Source organism: Ciconia boyciana, chromosome 3, assembly GCF_034638445.1.
Source record: "Ciconia boyciana chromosome 3, ASM3463844v1, whole genome shotgun sequence".
In the NCBI taxonomy this organism is placed as follows: domain Eukaryota; kingdom Metazoa; phylum Chordata; class Aves; order Ciconiiformes; family Ciconiidae; genus Ciconia; species Ciconia boyciana.
Window position 1 is genome coordinate 67923763 of NC_132936.1, and position 22567 is coordinate 67946329.

General features: G+C 43.0%; 1 protein-coding gene across 5 annotated transcripts in view; it reads left to right on the forward strand.

The window, feature by feature from the left end:
- The window catches only part of ADGRG6 (adhesion G protein-coupled receptor G6), a 115982-nt gene extending 111894 nt beyond the window's left edge, over positions 1–4088 (forward strand). For 4 of the 5 annotated variants that reach the window (XM_072855982.1, XM_072855985.1, XM_072855983.1 and 1 more), the window contains one exon: positions 1033–4088. In XM_072855982.1, coding sequence (XP_072712083.1) covers positions 1033–1211 — 179 coding nt within the window. In that variant the 3' untranslated portion in view covers positions 1212–4088. The remainder of the gene's footprint in view (positions 1–1032) is intronic. The other variant, XM_072855986.1, reaches the window with a different exon arrangement.
- Positions 4089–22567: the final 18479 nt, after the last annotated feature.

A 22567-nucleotide genomic window follows, 5' to 3' on the forward strand; every position in this document is an offset into this window, starting at 1 on the left:
ATGAAAAAGTGTTAAATTATCTTTACCAAGGAATTTTCAAAGGTGATTTCACCAAGGTCTTGTAAACAGCCATCAAAAATGTCACTTGTAGAAAATATTGCTTCACAGGATACTCCATCTTACTGTTGGCCTGCAATGGTCCAAACCTTGCCTGGCTTAAGAGAATTAACTCCAGTTTTATTCACTACAGTGGAAGAGATAAAGCTTATTGGGACAATGTACTTGAGAAAATGAGATACAGGCTCTCTCCTTCTCACTGCTCACTACATGAGCTCTACCTACTGACCGTTCTCCAAACAGCAATACTGTTAGCTGCTGAAGCAGATTTTCCCAGCCCAGCTGGGAATTGCCTTGCTCCTTTTTCTCTTCAGGTCCAACCTTGGCTTATAGCACATGAAATCTGAAGGGATGCCAGTTTTCTGCATCTTTTCCTCCCCACAATTGTTCAGTCTGTACCCCCCATGTTATGGAAAAGACAAAGTGATGCTAGGCAAGCGCAAAGTTTAGGCCAGTTTTGGCTCTGGTTATCTGATTTAAGATGCAAGTCGTCTTCTGCTACATTCTGTGCAGAATACATTATTTCTGTGCATAGCTTAAAACCATCACTGTTGAAATAATTAAATCCATTTACTGTCATCTTCCACTACTTTATTATATGAAGATATTATTTACCAGATGTTATGGAGGTGAACCCTTTTCCCATCCTATTGAAATGTTTTTAGTTTGTAAGATTCAAAGCATCAACAGTAAATTAATATATTAAAGGGTTGTAGGAGTCAGTTACAGTTTAGGTAAAATAATAGGGGGATAATTTCAAGAGAGACCTGAGAGGTCTGACCACAAAACCAGGCATCTAAAAAGAATTTAGAAGAAGTAATTCCAAGCCAAAAATTTGTTTGCTGGCTTTTAGGGCAGTAATTTCATTCAGCAGTAGTAGCAATTGAAGTCGTATCTATGTGGGAGTGACACACCTCTTAAACTATGAGTTTGCTTAAGAAGCCCTAACTTCTTATTGCCTTTTCCTCTTCCTAGAGAATGTTTTTCTTGACAAGCCATCTTCAAAATTTGCCCAAGAGGATGGAGAACAGACATCAATCATCCCTGTCCACCAGGTTATTGACAAGGTCAAGGGATACTGCAATCCTCACTCCGACAACTTCTATAAAAACATCATCATGTCCGACACATTTAGTCACAGCACAAAGTTCTAACTGGGCTTCTGAGTTTTTTGAACCAAAGGAAGACAAAAGTCTGCCTGGAATTGAGAATACTGGATGTCATAGAATGTGACCTGTTTAGTTATTTTTTCCTAGTTTATAATGTTCTCCTGTTAACAGCTTCCACACGAGGACCAATTTCTCTGCCTTTTTACTGTTGTGGAAAAAGACAATTTTCCACCATGGTATTGAGCTGTTTTTAAATGCGTGCCAGCCAACATGATGCCTGGACAGCTAATTGTAATCCTGTGTAAATATTTTTTAAGACTGAAGAGCCACAAGCCTAACTCTAAATTATATAGTCCAAACAGAAGCAAGTCTTGACTCCTGGAGAAAATAACAGACATGTCACGCAGTACAGGCAAGCTCTTATTGAACAGTTTACTGATGGTCTTTTTCTTTTGAAGAATATGGATTTCTCCTATGACACATGTTAGATTCTTGCTTCTTGACTGTCTAGTGCTGTCTGTGCTTTATTCGTAAGTGAATAAAACCCTAACACCAGTGTTAAAGGGTTATTTTAAACCAGTTTTGACTAAATAGACCTAATCATGCAAATCTTGCTTACCAAAACAGTATGTGCTGTAAATTCAGGCTATTTTGTATCCAGGACATAGAAACACACTTAGTACATAGATGTGCTGGCTGGGAAGAGCATGCAGGTTGCTAGTAACTCTTGCAAATTTTAAGCCCATTGATAATTATGGAATTTGTATGTATCATTTGCATCTGTGCAGAACAAGTACACAGGTAAATCCAAAGTTTACACAAAGTCATGTTTCAACACTTATTGATTGGTGTGTATGAAATGTGGCATCTCCCATCACAATTCTATGTTTAATGTTCTTTTTCACTAAACGAAATAGAAGACATTCAACTACATATAGATATATAAATATATACCTAGATCTCTCTCCACACATATTGTTATAATAATGCACACAGTAAATATGACAGAGGAAGCCACAATGTGTACCACAGACAATCTGAGAACCATGAACGGTGCTAAAACTTAAGTATTTAAATACAAGATCAATAATTTGTAAGCCCATGAGTTCATTTGTCAGTCTCTGTACTTCAGATATACTGTATGTATAGACACCTCCATCAGATGGCATTGCAACATTAGAATAACCTGGAATACATTTACCAGTAATAAATAAATAACATCTTTCTGGGCACATAACGTTATCACTATTAGTATCCCCCTTCTGCCCCTTGGTTGGTTGACTTGATTGAGGTTGTTGGAGGCACAGAGTTTAAACAGTGTTCAGGCAACATTAGGGAATTTCACATTGCTATTCTGTGTGCATAACGACGCTGAGTTGTGTGTGTGTGCAGAGAAGAGACAAGAGCATAAAATGCTTACTTGTTTTCATCTCTATAAATGTGTGACACATTGACATGCGGCCATGACTGCCAAGAGTGCATCTCTCCTCTTGAAGCACGTCTCGCCCCATGACAGGTTTTGTAAAAATCATGACTGCACGTGTTGCTGAAAGCATGGGCCAGAACATCAAAGGTGTTTTCAAATAATGTTTTCAGAGGAGAATGTCTCCTAATGGAAATTTTCATTCTTAAAAAGGCGCTTTTTTTTACCAAAATATTTTTAGCCAGATATTTAATTAATTGTATTCAGAAGGTGACCAGAAAGTTGTGCTGTGAGATTTTTCGGTTGCCAAGCAGGTGGATGTTCAGTGATTAGGGATGTGGATTTGTGCCTTTCTCTGCTCTTTGCACGCGCTTTTGCGTGCAGAGATCATTTAATGCTGTGACCGCACAAATGGCGTATTTTCCCTGGCTGCAAACACCTGGCGGGAGGAGGATGTCCTGATGAGATTCCGTCCAGAAACACTGCTGTCGCTACAAGGACCTTAACGAAACCTCAGTCTCATAACTGCAGATACTTACGTGGTGGTATGAATGAAAGTCAACCCGATTCACTTAAAATGTAATTATTAACAGGGATGAGTGTTGTCAGATATCTTTAATAAGGGAAATAATTTAGGGAGAGATTATGTACAAGCATTTACTGAACTTATATTTTATCATCCCACTTGCTTAACTACTGTAGATAATAGTGTTCACATAGCAGCTTACTGTGAGATTTCTACCTGATTAAGGTGTTCAGAAGTGAAGAGAAGGAAAACCAAACATTCCTGAAAAAATGAGGAATCAATAAAACATAATAGATTAGTAAAATATAAATAAAAAGCAAACACAGTATCATGACTGAAACTGAGCTGTAACCTAACTATCAGTTTAATGTACAGCTACCTATATATTTGCTGATTTAAGATTTTTTTTCTCTTTTTTTACTACCATGTAGTAATCTTAAACTGTCTGTGTCAGTTAGATGCTCTTGAATGCTCTCAATTCTACAAGGTAAAGCTTCTACTTTGTAGTTGACATGCTGTAACCTCCCTTGTATATATTTATTTATTTGTGAGGTTAAATATGTCAAATATATTTAGCTCTATAATGACTGTTCTTGTTACTTTAAAACTAAGCTTCTGCTTCATCATAGAAGAAGAGGGAAAGAATAATTTCTTATATATGTTTTTTCCAAACACCTTGTGAAACAATTTACTGTAGTTCTATGTTTTACAAGTATGAGGAAACATGTCAGTGTAATTTGTAATACTAGTCAGTGGAATATAGTGTAACAGGTTTGAAGATGGACTAAAGTGGAAAGAAACATTTTCAAGTAAACATTCTTGCTGTTAGTGTTCCAAATAATTAAAGTCTTTTAATAGTGAATGGCTGATTTATTTTTTTTTTTAGTGCTTAATGTCAAAAATTACTGAGTGGAATTCTGGAAAATAATCTTGTGTTTATTAAGTATGTGAGAGAGGTACATGCCTAGCCAAAATGTTGGAAATAAATGTGCAAGACTAACTGCATCTCATCAGAGGAATGCAGTTTGCAGAATATGCAGAATTTTGTGATTTATTCAATGCCACATCCAGTGAATGATCCGAAAGTTATGCAAGTTCATTTATTTATGGCAGCAGTCATGTCACAGAAATGAAAAGAAAATCAAGGCAACAGATAATATGCTGGGATGAGCTTTTAGAAGTAACACGAATAATCTGAAACTCAGGAGTTATTTCTGTTTGTATCTTTCTTTCCAGCTGAATTTAGTCCTTCATTATCAATAACTTGATTTAACTTGTAATCATACTTTGATCGCTGTTGAAATATTTCAGTCAGCCAATCACTTGATTAATACACACTAATGTATAAACATTAAATGTAACACACTAATGGCCTACCTTTAAACATTTACCTTTAAAGAACACAGAAGCCTGCTGAAATGTGTCAGATCTGCTCCCCTGTATTTAAGTCATCATAGAAAATGCACAGAATATGAAGATTTCGCAGTAATATTTTTAGAAAGCAATCAAAAACAACCCCATGTGATAAGTGGGGTTTATTAATGAGGATGCTGGGTGTGCCTGTGGACGGTCTGTCCATGTGTGTCTGTGGACAGTGAACACTACCCTTGAGATTTATGCCTTGAATGGTGTGGGAGGACCCTCTGAGGGAAGGAGCCCAGGTTTTTTTTCCAAGGAGGATCTTGGCAGATGCCAAACTTGTAAGGAATGATTTGCAGCATTTGGGGGTGGATTTATTTTTCTCCTCATTTCATCACTTTTTAAATATCAAGAACAATTTTATTTTAATCCTCTACTGTTAACAGCTTCCTACTGTAACCCATTGAGTTACATAAAATGCCACTTCATTTTATTACTTTTGAAAGGCTGATCTATAATCAGACACATCTATGTAACCACAGGGACAGCTACCAAGTTACAGGGCAGCAGTGTGTCATTCATAGAGCCATTATAAAAAGTTGTTATGCATTTACTGTATGTAAAGACATAAAACCATATATGGGTCAGCAAATTGGGCAAAAGGCTTAGAAGTTAAAGGCAGGGAAACCAATCATGCAAACCAGTCTATGGAGCAGCTGTTTCATGCCCAGTGCTCCAGCTGCTGCTATGCTAAGGAGGCTTTCCCCTTCACCCTCCGCTTAGCCAGTCTTTGCCTACTCAGTCCGTTTAATTTTCAGAGCTCCTGGCCCCATCGTGGCACTCCCATCCGCAGGACAATCATTTGCTGCAGTGCTAGGGAAAGGGAAAAGAAAGAAAAGGAAACTGAAAGGGAAAGAAAGGGAAAGGGAAAAAGAAAGAAAAGGAAACTGAAAGGGAAAGAAGGGAAGGGGAAGGGGAAGGGGAAGGGGAAGGGGAAGGGGAAGGGGAAGGGGAAGGGGAAGGGTAGTTGCCAAGGTCTGCTGTGCATCTTCTTATACTTTCCACATGATTTCTTGCCCCTTCCCCAGGATATGTCACCCTGAAGAAAGGGAAAGGGAAAAAGAAAGAAAAGGAAACTGAAAGGGAAAGAAGGGAAGGGAAGGGGAAGGGGAAGGGGAAGGAAGGGCAAGGAGAAGGGGAAGGGGAAGGGGAAGAGGAAGGGGAAGGGTAGTTGCCAAGGCCTGCTGTGCATCTTCTTATACTTTCCACATGATTTCTTGCCCCTTCCCCAGGATATGTCACCCTGAAGAAAGGGAAAGGGAAAAAGAAAGAAAAGGAAACTGAAAGGGAAAGAAGGGAAGGGGAAGGGGAAGGGGAAGGGGAAGGAGAAGGGGAAGGGGAAGGGGAAGAGGAAGGGGAAGGGTAGTTGCCAAGGCCTGCTGTGCATCTTCTTATACTTTCCACATGATTTCTTGCCCCTTCCCCAGGATATGTCACCCTGACCAGTGATGGAGGCAGGCCATTCGAGTAGGTGGAACACACCACCATGGTTGTTTGTGCACCTGTCAATTAAAACTAATATTTTTGACCCTCCAGCTTTAAGCTGAAGATCTGCCATGGTTCTTCAAGGCAGCAACTCTGGTATTTCCATGCTTAGAGGCTAACCTAGCAATAATATATCTGTAGTTCAGGAAGAACATAACGCCCTTCATGATGAGAAATCATTTGATAAGGTTCAAGCACCACACCAGAAATAGCTAATAAATCTCATGGAAACCTTTTCTGGAAAGATAGCCCTTCCTCAGACCGCTCTGCTCACTCAAAGCCAATGCTGCTATTGGTCTTAGATTAAGCCCAGATTTAATACTCACGAGGAGTGCACATTGTGGTGAAGTCCGTATGGATTGTATAACCACAGCCATCTGACAGCAGTTTGAATTACATGGTTTTCTTGAGGTGTGTTGAATGACCTACCCTACAAAACCAGGTAGCCTAAACTGGGCACTTTGTATCCAGACTGTTCTAGTAAGAGTTCTCAAAAAACATAGCTTTAGGTAGAAAAGAGTTCTCAAAAATCCCGACTGTATTCCATATGTGAAGTGTGGGAGAAAGAGCGAATGCTGATAACTCCGGTCTGATGTTTCCTTCCACTGCCAGGTTTTTCCCATCCTGGAAGCCCACCGAAGCAAGGGAAGAAGAGGGCCGTGGTAGGGGAGTGCATCCTGCTCTGCCCGACAGCGGAGGGCTCCCGCTGGCTCTGTCGTGCTGCATGTCACAGCACTCCAGTTCCAAGTGCAGTAAATGCAGTAATACTACACATTCACAAAATTCCACTCTGGTTTTCTTTTCCACTCGCCTGGCACGACTGCTCGTGCTTTTCCAGCAGAGGGCAGTGGCATATTACTGGTTGTAAAGCTGTTAAAATCAAGAGAAAAATGCAACATGATTCTTCCACGTGTAAGTACCGGCACAGAGATAAGTAGGAGAGTTCATATCAGGTTTGTCTATTATTTAGCAATCTGTTACATCACCGGATAAAGCAAACACTCTGCGCTTGGGGAAGTGAGGGGAGAGAGCTGTCTGCCTGCATTTGGGCATATTTGGTGGAAAGAGGAATACAGAGTCTCTCTCTATTTTCTTTTGCTGGTTGCTACATTTTCTCCTTTTTTGCTCTGAGGGGATGCAATGGAATTAGCAACCTACGCTGCTGTTAGCTGAGCAAACAGAGCTAGCTCACCATTTCAGGCTTGCACACTAGCTTATTCCAGTACTGGACAAATGATTTGATCTGCTGGGCTGCCGTCCTGTGACTCAGAAATTCACTGTATGCATAATTACCCAGGGAGGAAACAAAAAACAGTAGCCCTCTGTTGACAGTGGCACACAGGCCATTCCTGCCTACCACTTTTTCCCTCAACAGCGTAGGGACAGAGCTGCACCCTCTGCTCCACATACTCTTTCCCCACAGCACGTATTACCAGGTCAGCTCAGGCAAGGTGCAGAATCCCTCGGCTACACACTCAGCTGTACAGCTGCCCCCAAGGCCGCTCGGTCGTGGAGCAGGACTGACCAGAATGCTGCTCCATTGGAAAATGGCACCGTGTTGAAATTAAAATGTCTCATCTGCAATTCCGGCAAGATCTTCAGGGAAAAAGTTCTGAAACAGTTTGAATTGCCCCATCTGTGCTTGTCCCAGGAGTCTCACTGGCATGTCCCTCTCACCCCACACCTGCACCAGCACCAAGGTGGCACCAAGCTAAGGGGAGAGGGGCGGCGTGGGGCAGATGGGGTGGAGAAGGCAGGGAAGGACATGACCTACTTTAGCCTCTCCTACTTTTTTTGGAGAGAGCCCACAGACGTGGCTGCCCTGGCTGTGGAAAAAAGGAGCAGTGGGAAGGGAGGCCCAGGAACAGTCAGGACTTGGTGTACAGGGCAGGGCACAAGACTAATACGACAGATGTCATGACACCATCACTTCTCCAAAACACTTGTGGTGTTGGTGTTGCACAAGTTCAGAGTCACGGCACAGCTGCGTTACTGGCACATCGCCTCTCGGTGAAATTACACAAGCATGGCTCTGCACAAGGCAGGAGCCAGCATGAGTTCCCCGCCATTTCTCTGTGCTCCCTACAGCCAACGCTCACTTCCCAGGAAAGCAGACGTGCCAGCATGCTTCTCAATCTGGTTGCAAATGTCTCATTGCTCAGACATGGTCATTTTCTAGAATTACCCAAGGTACAGGGTGAGCTGGGCGTTATGCAGATGCTGACAACACTACCCAGATCACAGAACTACAATCAACAGATTAGGACAGTGAGGGTGCTCAAGAAAGGAGGACGAGCATGGGAAACCAGCACTTACAAAGCTTTGCAGGGGCACTGGAGGACAGGGGCTGAAATACTGTGGTTTCCCATGCAGCGTGCAACTCAGAGAGCTCTCAGAGGAGTTTTGTGTGTGTTTGCAACAACTCGGTGTGGGACGGGCGCAGGCTGAGCTCTGCAGGGAGGGCAGCTGGGGGGATGCAGCTCCAGCAGCCTAGCTGGACCTTGACCCATGGGTGGCTTCCTCACCATTTCTTTGGTGTAGCCTAGACACGGTGGTAACTGTGGAGCAAGATTTGAAGCAGTCAGGCTAATGCCTCTTGCAGGTTAGCAGTATGTATTTAGGCAGGCTGGGCCTTAAAATGGTCATCCAAACCAGCCCCTACCCCCTGGTCTGGTTAGGTGGCAGCTCTTACCGGAGATGAGGAACTTGCATTTATTTTAGCTACATTAGATGGAAGAGAAGCTGGGGCAAGCCTGACAGTTCCTAGTAGGTGACTCTAAGGATTACACTGCAGAGGTACATCACTGGGTTTTCAAAGAAAAGGTGAGCCTGTTCAAGCCCCACACCGCACACCTCCAGATCTTCGTACCAGCTTCAGATAGAAGCACAGTGAAGCGAGTCTGTCGTGGTACTTCTGAGGTGCCTGGGCAGAACTGAGAGAAAAGCACATTTCATTGCAGAAAAGATCAACGCAAGAAAGATCAGCACAGGCAGAAGCAGCCTGTCCCTGAGAGTGTGGCTGTCAGACACTGTTGCTGGGTAACAGCCAGCTGACTTCAACACATCCCGCTCTTTTATTCCCATTGATTTTTAATGGCTCCCAAAGATAGGTCTTTTTCACTTTGCCTGTTGTTTTCACCCAAACTGATGTGTGCAAATAAGCACACGTCTGGTTTAGCGAATAAGCAGTCCTCTGGCCATATTTTATCCTACCGGATGCTGTATATGATGTTTCCTACATTCAAGTGAAGAGAGCCACTCACTGCAATCAGGCTGGACGTCAGTTGGAGACTAGTGTAAGGATAGTCTATAAATTGCCTCCTGAACAAGGCAAAGGTGAAGGATATGTCCGAGTGAAGCACCGGAAGACTTTCAGGACAGAGGACACCTCTGTCACTGGAGGTGTCTAAGAACAGGCTGAGCCTGGGCTTCCTAAACCCACTCATGTGGGTGCCACCATCAACACCGACAGCAGTATCAGATGACACACAGAGACAACCTCCTGCCCTGTGGGCCTCTGTAATTCCATGTAACTATTTTTACTAACACAGTACACTGCATGAGGAGGAAGGTGCTCCCACAATAAATTCATATCAGTACCCTATCTCCACGGCTTATCTTCTTCTCCCCCCCTAATTTCTCAGCTGTAAAGCCTTTGCCCATAACAGCTGCCTGATCCACCATATAGCTTCACCCTCCCAAAAAAGGACCCCACACCCATCACACTTCCACGCTACCATTAATCGCCCCAGTCGCCAGCCTCCCCCACTGAGGCAACAGCCCCATCCCTTCACTTACCAAGGCCTCTGCTGTAGATTTAAAGCAGAGATGGCCTCAACAGCAACAGCTCCCAGCTCTGGAGCAGCCTGGCACTGGCACTGGCACTGGCACCGGCACCAGCGCTGTGCTGCGGCACAGCCGGCCAGCAGTAACCCACCATGTACAGGCAACGCTCGTGCTGGAGGAGCAGTCGCAGGTGCTGTTGCCACCACCACCTCTCGGTCCTGGTGCCTTCTAGAGGTGGGTTGCAAACCTCTGGGTTAGGCATATGTATCTCAGGGTTGGTTTTGATATAGGTAAGTTTGCCTTAAAGCAGGAAGGAAAATTAGACGCCCTCCTGAGAACCCTTCTAGTTCCATTTTCCTTTTCTATTATTATTTTACTCAGATTAACATCCTTGTAGGAGTGTTGCCATCTCCAGTAGGCTTGTGTGCGCTATTTACGCTAGAAACCAGGGCTTCTGACCGGTGCCTTTATGGATCAGATCAAATCCGCGCCAGAGCTTCACGTATTTCTTTCACTCCTTAGCCTTTGTGCTAAATTCATGCGGATGCCCATGTGAGCTGCTACCATGAGCCTGGTGGCCTGCACCTCCTTTGACTCTGCCAGATAAAATTAACAGGCCCTTAATCTCCCAATTAAAAGAAATCCATCCATTACTGAAGATGTTGCAAAAGACATTTCAGTTTTCTTTCAGTGAGGCTGAAAAAAGAATGTGAGAAAGAAGCTTCAGGGATAATGTTAACATGAAGAAGTTTGACTCAAAGCGTTGACATTTGCCAGGGATAGCAAGAATTAGCTTCTCAAACGCTTGGCTGTGTAGATGCAGAGGCTGCTGCGGTGCTCTCTGTTTAAGCAGCCGTTTCAGCAGGTACTCGGCAGGCAGCGGGATGGGAAGGATGTAAGTAACGATGCATATTGGCACCACATGTGGAGGGAGGAATATCCCGATGCACATACACATGGCCCAGCCAGGTCTGAAAATCAGGCCATGTGTTTCTTCTCTTCTTTTTTTCCAAACTGCTGCATACACAATCCAGCTCAAAAGCAAAACACTAGCTGCAATTGTCCCAAAGTCCAGGATACAGAAACTAACAGATAGTTTTCCAGGATATTTGCAAGTAAATGGATCAACCCAGTTCCACATTTAGGCATTTAATTAAATGGCTCAATTTTTGTTATTTTTCATACCACAGGAAAAAAATTTCTCCCTTTGGCAGAGAGTCCTTCCTCCTTAGATCTCAATCTCTGCCTAACAGGGTTTCTATGTGCACAAACCTTGAATTGTCTTGGCGCATACAAATCACAAGGTTTTGGCTGCCTGATGATAGGAGCTGTGGTGGCTTATTCCCGTAAACCAGACATTTCAATGTGTGTAGAGCAGCCCTATGATTGTGATTGGCATGTGGCTACTTCCAACCAGCTTGTTTCTCCCATGGCTGGCACCATGCCAAGAGAAGCATTTTAATATTAAGGTGGTTGTGGAAAAGCAGCAGATGCAATAGCTGAGGAACAAAAAAAAAATTTTGCTTTATGAAGTGTTTTGGCTCTTTTACCCATTCTAAATAATGACCGATGACTAAGTGCCTCAGTTCAGAAAACAAAGGTTGTTTGTCTAACACAACTTCATTTGTCCAGTTTGGGATGGATAGGGTCCACTGAACCAACACCCACATGTAAGACAGGCAGCTCTCGCAGAAATAGTTTTCTTTATATCAGCTACAATAGCACCAGTTTGCTTTAACTCTTTTGCCATACACTTGTGATTTATTTATTAAGCCACACTGTTGAAGGAGGATGAGGAGCATCAGCTTCACTCGGGCTGAACAGAGCCCTCATTCTTTCTCTCTCCAGATGGAGGGCTCAGCCTGAGCCTAGTATTGTGCATAGCCTCCCTATGTATCTATGGTTTTCTAGCATGGATGTCCTTTCAGTGGAGCATTAGTGCAGTGGTTCTCCAGGCCTTGCTCACATATTGTAACAAAAAGGCACAACCAACCCCTATGGGTTATTCACTCTTGCATTTTATCAGGATCCATTTAGCTGCACAGCAATAGCTTTTAAATTCAGATAGTTATGTGACGTATATTCTCACTGTAGAGGTAGCAGAAGCTTAAATCCACAGGGCTGATGCTTCACCACATGTAATCTCCTTGTCTGGCCTCTCACATCCACAAAGTTTGGCACCTTTTCTCAAGCACTCAGCTCTCCCTTTCCATAAATCCTGGGGGGCTCAGACATATAATCAAGTTATTGCCGTTTTAAAAGTTTGCCCAATCCTCCTGAGTCATCAGGACTGCCAAGGTGAATGTCCTTCAGCCACCTCCTTTTCTCTGTGATGTGTTTTACCTTACACTTGCCACAAGGTAAGAATCAAGCTAGCTGCTGCCAGTCCTCACTCAGCTGATGCATGTTGAATTGCTGTAACAGAAGCACATGCCCGAGACCTAAAGGCACTGATTTATCGAGTGTGACATACTACTGATGTCTTGTTGTACTTACGAAGCAGGGTGTAACTAGCTATATAAAAAATGATAAATGATTTCTTGTCTTTGCAATGATTTTGGTCATAAGAATAAACTATTTCAGAGTGGATGAATGAGGCAATTCTATTTGTAGCCTTTATAGCTGAATGATTTCTATATGTAAGTGAAATTACCATTTTTTTAAAAGGCAGGAACATCAACTTATAAGGCCATTGGATAATACATATGTAGTGTTTAAAAATATCTGTCCTTTTTTTAGTAGCATGCATTATAACATGTGGGGGAAAAAAAAGGAAAATAAATTCTCTGTCATACTGGATTTACCATACTTTTGTCCGTAGAAGGAATGCTGCTTACAAGTTTATGGCAGTGGAGTTTTAGATGAAAACAGATTTTGAAGTCCTGAGTAAGGAAAAGGGAATTGCAGCCGGTCAGTCACTGCATGAGAGTCAATGAACAGCACATCTTGCGCTTCTCTGTCTGGGAGGACAAAAAACCATTTGCGAGCACACGTACCAAAATGTAAATTGACTGTCTCCACTTGCCCTGATAAATCTATCAATGGCAAGAAACTGTCAGATAGCTTAAACCAAAAGCAAATTTATAGTTAAGCCTCAGGAATGAGACAAAGCTAAAAATCAAGGCAAAGGGCAGCCTTAAATTATGCCATTTGTCTCCTGCAGCCATGAAGCATGAAGCTCTGGAGTAACAGCCGTCCCGAGTCTGGCCCACGAGACTGCCGCAGGATGGGTGGTGGGCGACTCCTGTGGCACTGGGCACCGGGTGAATGGACCTCTGGGTCGCTCTGCTGGGAGAGCACCAGACCTACAATGAGGGGTCCAGGCCTGAACATGGTCCTGGTGGGAGAATTTGTATTTACTGCTCGGTGAGGGGCTTGGCACCTGACCTGGCCCCCGAGGAAGGGACCTGCCAGGGCACCCACCTGAGTCGCCCTTCCCCTGGAAGGCAGGGAGTGAGAGGAGAAGGGGGTTGAGCATTCAGCGTGTAGCCCGACATGTGGACACCATGTGCATCCTTACTGGGAATCTGGGAGAGCTCCTGCACTGAGACCAAACGGAGCCTGACGTGAGACAGACATCAAAGCATTACAAGGGCAATGGAGCACTAATAAATCCCGAGTCCTGTGAGCCCAGTTCGCTCTGCTCAGTGGGAGTCTTTCTAGAGCACCACAGGATGAGAAGCATTTCCCCCACCAGGAAACTGCATTACAGAGCGAGACACCATCTCGCCTTTCCCTCTCATTCCTGGCCCTTTTCATCTTGCAGTTACTATGCTGCTGAAACAAGACCTTCCTCCTGACAGCAAAGTTAGGCGAAGCTCAGTTGCTGCGAGTTCATTAATCCGACTGTCATCTTGTCCTCAAACTCCCCGTGGATCTCCTGGTGAGCACTCCGGCACTCGGAGCACACTGACGCTCGGAGGTAGACACAGGGGCAGAAAGGAGACAGCGCTTTCAAAGCGTCCCGCTGGCACCCTAAGGGCTTTGTGCTCTCTATCATTTCAGCCCCAAGCTCCCTCTGTGACCCTCAGCAGTGCTGAGGTTTTCGCTGTCTGTTTTCCTTCGGCAGTTTGGAGATAACTCCGGCTAATGGGGCACTATTCTTAGCCGGTGGCCTGGCGGCAGGTGCAGCTGTGGGCACAAAGCCACGCGTGGGCAGGCGGCAGAGCCACAGCGATACCATCCCACCGCACAGCCCCAGGGCTTCAGGCGGGTCGGGAGCGCTCAGGGATGGGCAGATAATTAAAAATAAGCTAAATCAGGCCTAGGGTACTGAACAACTAGAGAAAATCCCGTCTAGAAATGTAGAGCAATAATCAGCGCTAAGCGGCCGTGGAGCAAGTCATGATAAGCCACATGGAAACCTTTGCCACCAGAAGCCATGCTGCTGGTTGTACCTGCAGCTGTGCCTGTGCTCGTTGTGCTCCTGTAGCCACAGCAGCATCAGAAATGCAAAAATGGAAGTTTTTACCTTTCTTTGAGCTGTTTCCTCGCTGTGAAAAGTGCTGGCACACATACCTGCCTCAATAAACCCATTCCAGCTTCTGTGGAGCAGTTCACAAAAAAGCACAGCAGAGGGGAAGCAGGGAAAGGCAAATGTCGCTGAGATTCACCAGTGACACTAAAAAGCCACAGATTCATGATGAAAGGTGTTCCTATGAAATCTGTCACATGCCAAATGTTAAACTTCTGTCTGGCATAATTGGCTTCAAATTCAGGTAAAGACACAGATAAATTGATGCATAAGCTATAAGGCAACAAAGACATTCAAGTGAAGTAAGAGAAAATGTTAGAAGACTTTAAAATATTTTTACTGGGATATGTTTACAAATTATATCTTTGTATTTCTTCAGCATCTTTTTTCATTTTTAAAATAAAAACTGTATGTACAAAAAACCTGCTGACACTGACAGATGGTTTCCTTTTATTTATTTATGTTTCCAAAAAGAAAACCACTATGGGAAATAGTGGTCAAAACATATTATGTTTTTGTCAGAAATCACTTTTCATTCCACAATGGTTTCGAGGCTGCACTTTGTGTTCAGAGGAGCCCCTCAATGCCCGAACAGTGCTACCCGACTGCAAGCAGCACTGAGGACAACATATTTTTCCCATTCTGCAAGAACTTCTAAGATTTTTCCTGCTTAATACAGGGAAAACCCACTGAAATGAAAGTTCCCAGCAGAGGATCTAATAACAAAAGGCAGTACTATAAGTTTTTTCTGAACTCGGCCAGTGCAGAGGTCCAACAGCTGAGGACAAGGACGTTGCAGGCTACAGTGTATGGCTGAATTAAAAATAGTTTTACTGTCCTTTGAGTGGGCAAGTAAGGCTGCAGTAGTCAGTCTAAGAGCTGCCTCTACCTCCTACCACCCCCTCGGGCAGCCTCCTGAATGATCTTATCTGGTTTATAGGGTTTCATATGGCTCTTTTCATGCATGAACTTTATCTCACCTGGTATCTACAGAATGATTGAGTATCACATCGTACACGCAGAACTTAACTCCCAACACACCCGCAAAACCTCTGCCTGCATCCAACTTGCCCTTAGTGCTGGGGTCCTAGGGGTGGGGGGCGCACCTGGCTTCTGTGGCAGCATGACCGGCGAGGCACTCTTCAAGCTTGTCACCCCAAAAACACCCTTGGGCTCGTAGGCCATTCTTTGAGGCACTACTCTTTGGTGTTGAGGGGGGCAAGCCAGCCCCCTGGATGCTACCTGCTGTTGGAAAATTGTTGGGCTCAGCAAAATTGGGACATCCTCAAGAAAAAGAAGAAAAAAAGAAAAAAAAAGAAATCCATGTGGAGGGACTGAATGATAAATAGCTGCAACAGAAATGCCTGATCAGTTGTAGCTGCAAGGACCGCAGCTCCGGAGCACCTGAATAGAAGGGGCCTACAGCTACCTCAGTGTCAGTTCTTGACTCTTTTTGGTATTCTTTAAGAATATTAGGCAGAGAAGAAGCTTTAGGCATCTTTGTAATGTTTATTGCTCATGTGCAATCTTTGTCACTTCACTGAGTATTTTTCTACATTTACATGGTGTTTGGGGCTTTTTAGCATACCAAGTAGAGTGGTCTGTGAAGAACACAGGCATGTAGGTATCAGAAAGGGTTTAATCTTTTCCCTCCCCTGGCCCGTGCCCCTGAGAACACCACGCAAACACATGGCATGGTCACAGAGAGGTGCAGCACAAAGCTGTTGTGCTCCCCACCTCCCATCTGAGCTCTTCATTCCTCCAAGCCATTGAGTTCACCCTCTCCCAGGTTTGCACTCTTTGAAAAGTATGAGAAAATAATTGCCTCTTCTCTTTCCTGGACATCTTTCCTGCCCAGGAAAAATGTCCCTAGCAAACAGGCATTCACTATAGGCTGGCTCAGCAGCAAAACCAATAACTCAGTGAACACTGGCAGATAACTACTAAAGGCAAGCCATAAAAGTAAGAAAAGGTTTGGTAGATTGTACGTGCTGCTTCTTGTTCTGTATCTGGCTGTTGGACGGAGAATTCAATCTCTAGTATGACCAAACCAGCACACTTTACTATGTTAAACTCATCGGAAAAAAATCTTCCTGAAAAGAATAAAAAGTTTGTAATTAATTTCAATGTGGTCATGCATTTAAATTCTTTTCTTTCTGGTCATTCAATCAAAGGAGGTTTCAACTATTTTGGTGTGAGATTCTAAGAAAAGGTATCTGCAAATTCTAGAGTCAAAAATTTCTAGGAATCTTTGTACAGGATGCAATTAATAAATTTCTCCAGACAAGCAGGAGGTAATTTAGTTACTACATTCACTACATCTACTACTGTCAAACTTGCCTAATTTTTATGCTAAAGCTTTCTTACCTTAAGTAATGTTTACTGTCTTTTGGCACTGTTTGAAAGATACACAAAAACACAGGGGAAACTACCATTATACCAAACTCCTATCAAATTCTGGAAATAGGCTGAAAAAATAGGAATAATTGTCTTAAAATACCACAAGATTAAATAATAATACCATTAGGTTTTCTTATAATTGCATTCTGCTTCTTCGAACAATTAGATGCACTTATGTTTTCAAGCACTTCTCTGCAAACATGAGGATTAGAAATGAATACATTACTTTTTAAATGCAATTAAGACAACCCCAGCTTCTGTTGGCATAAATCAGCATAGTCACACTGGTGGAATTACAATCTGTGCTGAATTATTTCAGCTAATAATCACAGGTTCTTGCCATACGTCTTTTTGTCACTCCATTTATCTCACATGCTGCTTCTTTCCCAGCACTGTAATAAATTCTAAAGAATTAAGATATAAATGCTTACAAAGCAACATGTTTACTCTGTGACAGTCTGAATCCTTTGCTTTTAACCATAACTGATGCAGCTAGAAAATTTGTCGCTACAAGAGGTCTTAGTGTTCATAAGTACTTTTAGTAAACTTTCTCAAAGCTTAAACAGTTAACTCAGTGTCTCACTCTGTTATTGCAACACACCACAACCAACTGCAGAGTAACAGCAGTGCCGTATGACATCAGGTTAGGTCAGAATTAGCCCCACAGGCTCCAGTGACCTGATATGCACCTGCAAGGTGTCGTAGGAGTGCCAACATCTCCATTTCTACCCCTCTACTAGGCCTGCCTTGGTTTTGGTTGTCTTACTCCTCTTCCTCCTTTGCTTCTCTGTGTCACTCGAGAGGACAGGTTGAGGGGAAACGTTTCTGGACACCAGCCTGGGAAAGCTGCAGTCCCTTTGGTGTTTACCTGTACGGACCTGCTGGTCCTCGGCAGGCATTGTGGGCTCTGTGTGCTATTTTCTCACTGGAAACCAGAGCTATTCCTTCTTCTCTCAGAAAAAATGGCCCCAGCGTGGTGGGTAGTCAAAGACCCCAGACTGGAAGAACTGAAGGTAAACCAAGAGTCACAGATTTCTATGGCCTTGGCACTCAGTTTTTGCCCTTTTTAGGGAGCTTATTCTGGTTTTCCTTTCTATATCACCATTGTTGGGACAGGAGCAAGCTTAAGTGGTGTAAGAGGACTCCTCATAAAGTTCATTGTGTCAGCTTATTTATTCTGTAAGTTGAATTTGCTCATAGCATTTTATAGCCACAAATAATGCAACTGTTCAACTGTCTCTTGGTGCATAGTTGCCAAAGTGGCAGAGCAGTGTTAAGTCAAAGGCCTATTTTACATTAGCCATAATCCCTTTTAAACTGAGTGCTTCAATTTGTAATTTCCTACCCTATACTGCTAGTGTTTATTTTTGTTTAACTTTTATGTTGAAAAGATCTTATTTCAGATATTTCAGCACAGTAATGATTCTACATAGGTTTAAAAATTCCAATTATAATATCATTTTAAAGAGTCCAATACTGTTTTATGGGCTGGCTGACTGCACTTTTTTTTTCTTCTTTTATTCTTTTATAAAAAGCAAATTCCAGTTGTGAGTTCATGAGCTGTAATAGAAAGGAAATAGATATCAAATCTTTGTTCTGGGCTCAATAAACTACAAGTGCAATCTAGAGTTTATGAAGGGGAATTCTTTCCATAGATTTTTTTTCCTACTTTGCCAGACAGAAACAATTTTCTGATTTATTCTTCCTCCCTTTCCAGAGGTTCTGTTTCAGCAATAGACCAGGTTCCACTTCCTGCCACACATGGATCGCAAAACGCTTGCAACCCTTGAGCTTATGATTTGCGCGAGATAATGCTTTTCAAACATGTGCAGCACATTCCAGTATAGAGCTGATGACAGTGTCTAGGGGAAAAGCAAGCAGAAATAAAAATCAAGAAACAGGAGAAAAGATGACCCTCACCCCACAGCACTGCCTGGCCAAGAGGGCACAGCACAGTAAACAGTATCTGTTCCACTACGGCTCTTCAGATGCAGAGGGTGGTCTAGGGAAAACAGAATATTCTCTGTCTCTGAGGGTGGGTATCGCTCCTTGATGCCACCTTTCCATCCTACACTGTGCATAGACTACGACAGAGGGAAAGGGACAGCTAGTACGTTTCTAGAGGACAGCTCTGAGTCAGGATGCGGTCCTCAAGTGGCCAGTCCCTCCCATGCCCCTGCTCCTTCTACCATCAGTAGGGCTGCATCAAAAGCAGCGTGGCCAGCAGGTCAAGGGAGGTGATTCTGCCCCTCTACTCTGCTCTGGTGAGAGCTCACCTGGAGCACTGCGTCCAGCTCTGGAGCCCTCAGCACAAGAAGGACATGGACCTGTTGGAGTGGGTCCAGAAGAGGGCCATGAAAATGATCCGAGGGCTGGAACACCTCTCCTATGAGGACAGACTGAGACAGTTGGGGTTGTTCAGCCTGGAGAAGAGGAGGCTGCAGGGAGACCTTATAGCAGCCTTCCAGTACTTAAAGGGGGCCTATAGGAAAGACGGGGACAGACTTTTGGGCAAGGCCTGCTGTGACAGGACAAGGAGCAATGGTTTTCAACTAAGGGAAGGCAGATTTAGACTGGATTTAAGAAAGAAATTTTTTACAATGAGGATGGTGAGGCACTGGAACAGGTTGCCCAGAGAGGTAGTGGAGGCCCCATGCCTGGAAACATTCAAGGTCAGGATGGATGGGGCTCTGAGCAACTTGATCTAGTTAAAGATGTCCCTGGTCTTGCAGGTGGGTTGGACTAGATGACCTGTAAAGGTCCCTTCCAATCCAAAGCATTCTATGATTCTACGGTTCTATGATTCCATCATCAGTGCTGGTGCATAAAGGCCGCTGCCAGATTGTTTTTGGTGTATGACAGCTTGACAGCATCAGACTGAAAGGCCCTGAACAAGGCACTGATGACGCTGCTTTTCACTTTTGTCCTCCAGAGAACCTTGATCCTTCTGAAAACGGCATGGAAGGGAACCTCTGAAAGCCCCAGAGGAATATAACAATTGCAAGTGCAATACAGCATCTGTACAGCAACACTTAGGAGTACTAGGAGAAAAAAAGAAAAAAAAAACAAAACAAAACAAAGAAAAAAGGTTAAAACTGTCTATGACATTTGCATAAATAGGATATAATCATCTGTGCTAGCTTTAGCCAGGCTAGTATTAAAATTCATTTCTTGTCCAAAACATAATATTTTATCTGTGTCTTACAGGATCAGAAATGAACTCTCAAAAGATTTAAAACATGATTTTTTATGCCTTTCTTAAAACAGAAGCATTCAAGTATTTACATATGCTTATATTCCTGAATCCCATCACCTTTGCAATGTCATCCGAGTTTCCTCTGCTTTTTTGATTGCATGGTGAGAATGACACAATTTCTATGTATTGTCCTGTAAGTCTGTCTTCTGTCAATATTACAGTACTAATGGTTCAAACATTTTAAGATAAAATTGTTGTTCACAAAGGGGATAAGAAAGCAGAAAACATTTAAAGCGGGCTGCATCTCTTCCCAATTTTTCAATCAAAATTTCTAACCACAACAAAATGCCACATGGGTTCAGGCTGAAAATTCATCCAGCTTAGTATTTTGTCTGGCCAATAAAGGCTATCTGCAGGTACTTTGGGAAAAAAGTATAAAAAACAAGCCATGTCTGAAGTGATTGCTGGTAGCTGATTTTGAGCCCATAGACTGGATTTGTCATTTTTCCCCCTGTGCAGTACTTTACATTACATTTCATCTATCATTTTCTTCCCCTGTCACCCTATACTGTGATATCACACTGCAGCTTCTTACTGTCATATTTCCAGATGAGTATCCCAAATCACCTTCAGACTTCATCACCTCTCTATTTCCCTCACAAACCATGTATAGGTGTATTTAAAAGTACAGCCTACAGTAATGCATCTCTCATGGGGCTACATTAGTAACCTCATTCCATCGCTAAAAGTTTACATTTTTTATCTTTTAGCAGTTATTTACCCCAAAGGGGTTTCCTTCTTAGTTGGTGGGGTTTTTAAGTGGTTTTAGGTTTTTTTTTAAGACCTCTGGCAAATGATCTTGCTGAAAGCTTGTAGAAAGTCCATATATACTACATGGATGTACATATATTACTTACAAAGGACTCTAACAGCTCTGTGAGGCATAACTGCCTTTGATAACATCCATGTTGCCTGTTCCTTCCTGTAATGTATTATCCAGTATCTATTTATTCTACTCTTTATTAGTTTTTTTATTGATTTCCCAGAATAAAAATTAGACCCACTGATTTACATTTCCCAAGACCACTCTTTCAGTGACTGAAGTTACCTTTGTCAGCTTTAATTTCTTTGGTATTGTTGAAGGTTTAAACTATGTGTTATTACCATGGGTAATAGTTTAGCAGTTCTATGTTTGAGATTCTTCAGAACGCATGGCAACCAGCATCATCTAGTCCTGGCGATCTGTACAGTTTGTCCTACTTCACCTGAAAGCCTGAAATGTAAATACCTGCAGAAATTCTGTTATGATTTACACAATAGCATGACCTGAAAAATACATGGGTGTTTTTTCAGTTTTAACAAAGTCTTTCTCATGGTTTATGTGCAAGGCAGTACATTCTTTTGCCAGCAAAAGGAAAATGCATCGTGTCTTTTTCTGGGATCCTCCCTTCCGTCAGGCTGTGCCTCGATACGCAGACAGCGTCCCCCAGCCAGCAGCTGGCCACGAGTGGTGCACAGGGGCAGTTCACCTCTGGGCCCTTCGCTGTATCTGGCCAGCTTTCTCTCAGTGGCTAGCAACTCGTGGCATCAGGAGAGGAATAGTTTGATTGCCTTTTCTGTTCATCTAATCACTTTTTGTTTGGGGCTACAAAGTACACAGGACAATGCCGCTCATTTAACATTACACACCTAAAAATCTACATACAATCTATACATGCTGCCGCTCCAGCCACAGAGTTAACCCTAACTTCAGTAAAGTCTGTGTCCGTCAAGGTCTGTAACTGGTGCTGCCCTGTGGGTATCCCACAGCTAACTGGGTACTGAAGCAGTCTTGTTCCATAAGAACTAATCAGAAAAAATATAATTTAGGCATGCCTTACAGGGTACTTGAGGGAACAAGACATCAATAATAATGACATTTGAGGAGCAGGTGAAAAAAGCCCTCATTTTTAATGAGAAAGGATAAGGGAGAATTCTGCTGGAGCAGAGCCATGAATTCTGCTGCAAGAAACTAACTTCTTAGCAGTTAAGCCTGGATTCCCACTTTCCATGATCATGACTCCTAAAAATTAAGAGAAAGTAATAACCTCATAGATACGAATTTAAGTGAGGCTAGATGAGTCACTAGAAAATATCACGAGGGAGCCCTCCTGGAGTGATAACTCTGAATTAGATGAATTAACAAGATCTTTCCATCTCCAGCTTCCATCTCTTAACTAAATTTTCCATAGTTTACTAAGAGTGCTAATTCACAACTTCCCCCCCACATACACACTCTTCTTTAGAAAATCTGATATTGGCTATGTCAGGACAATACATGTAGGTTTTCCTGAGTCTTTGTCCTCATTCAGGTTCATCTGCGCCCTCTCCACAAAACGTGTGTTGAGCAGTCTGTAGCTTGACTATAGATGCTAACTATACATAGTTTTGAACAACATAGGAAAGCTCATTCTGGACTTTTCTCAGCTCTTTTCAGTATTTTCCCCAACTTCCTTATCATTTCCAGCCCAAGATTATCTGGCTTTATTTTTAATTGTCCCGCAAACCCCCTTACTCAGGGAGAAGAAATAATTCATGGCGGGTATTGTCCTTAGTGTCTTTGCCAATCAAAACATACAGCTCGCCATTTACTGGCAACATGGTTATCATTATTCAAGCCACTTGGCTCTTCTGTTAGGTCCCTCTGGCGTGT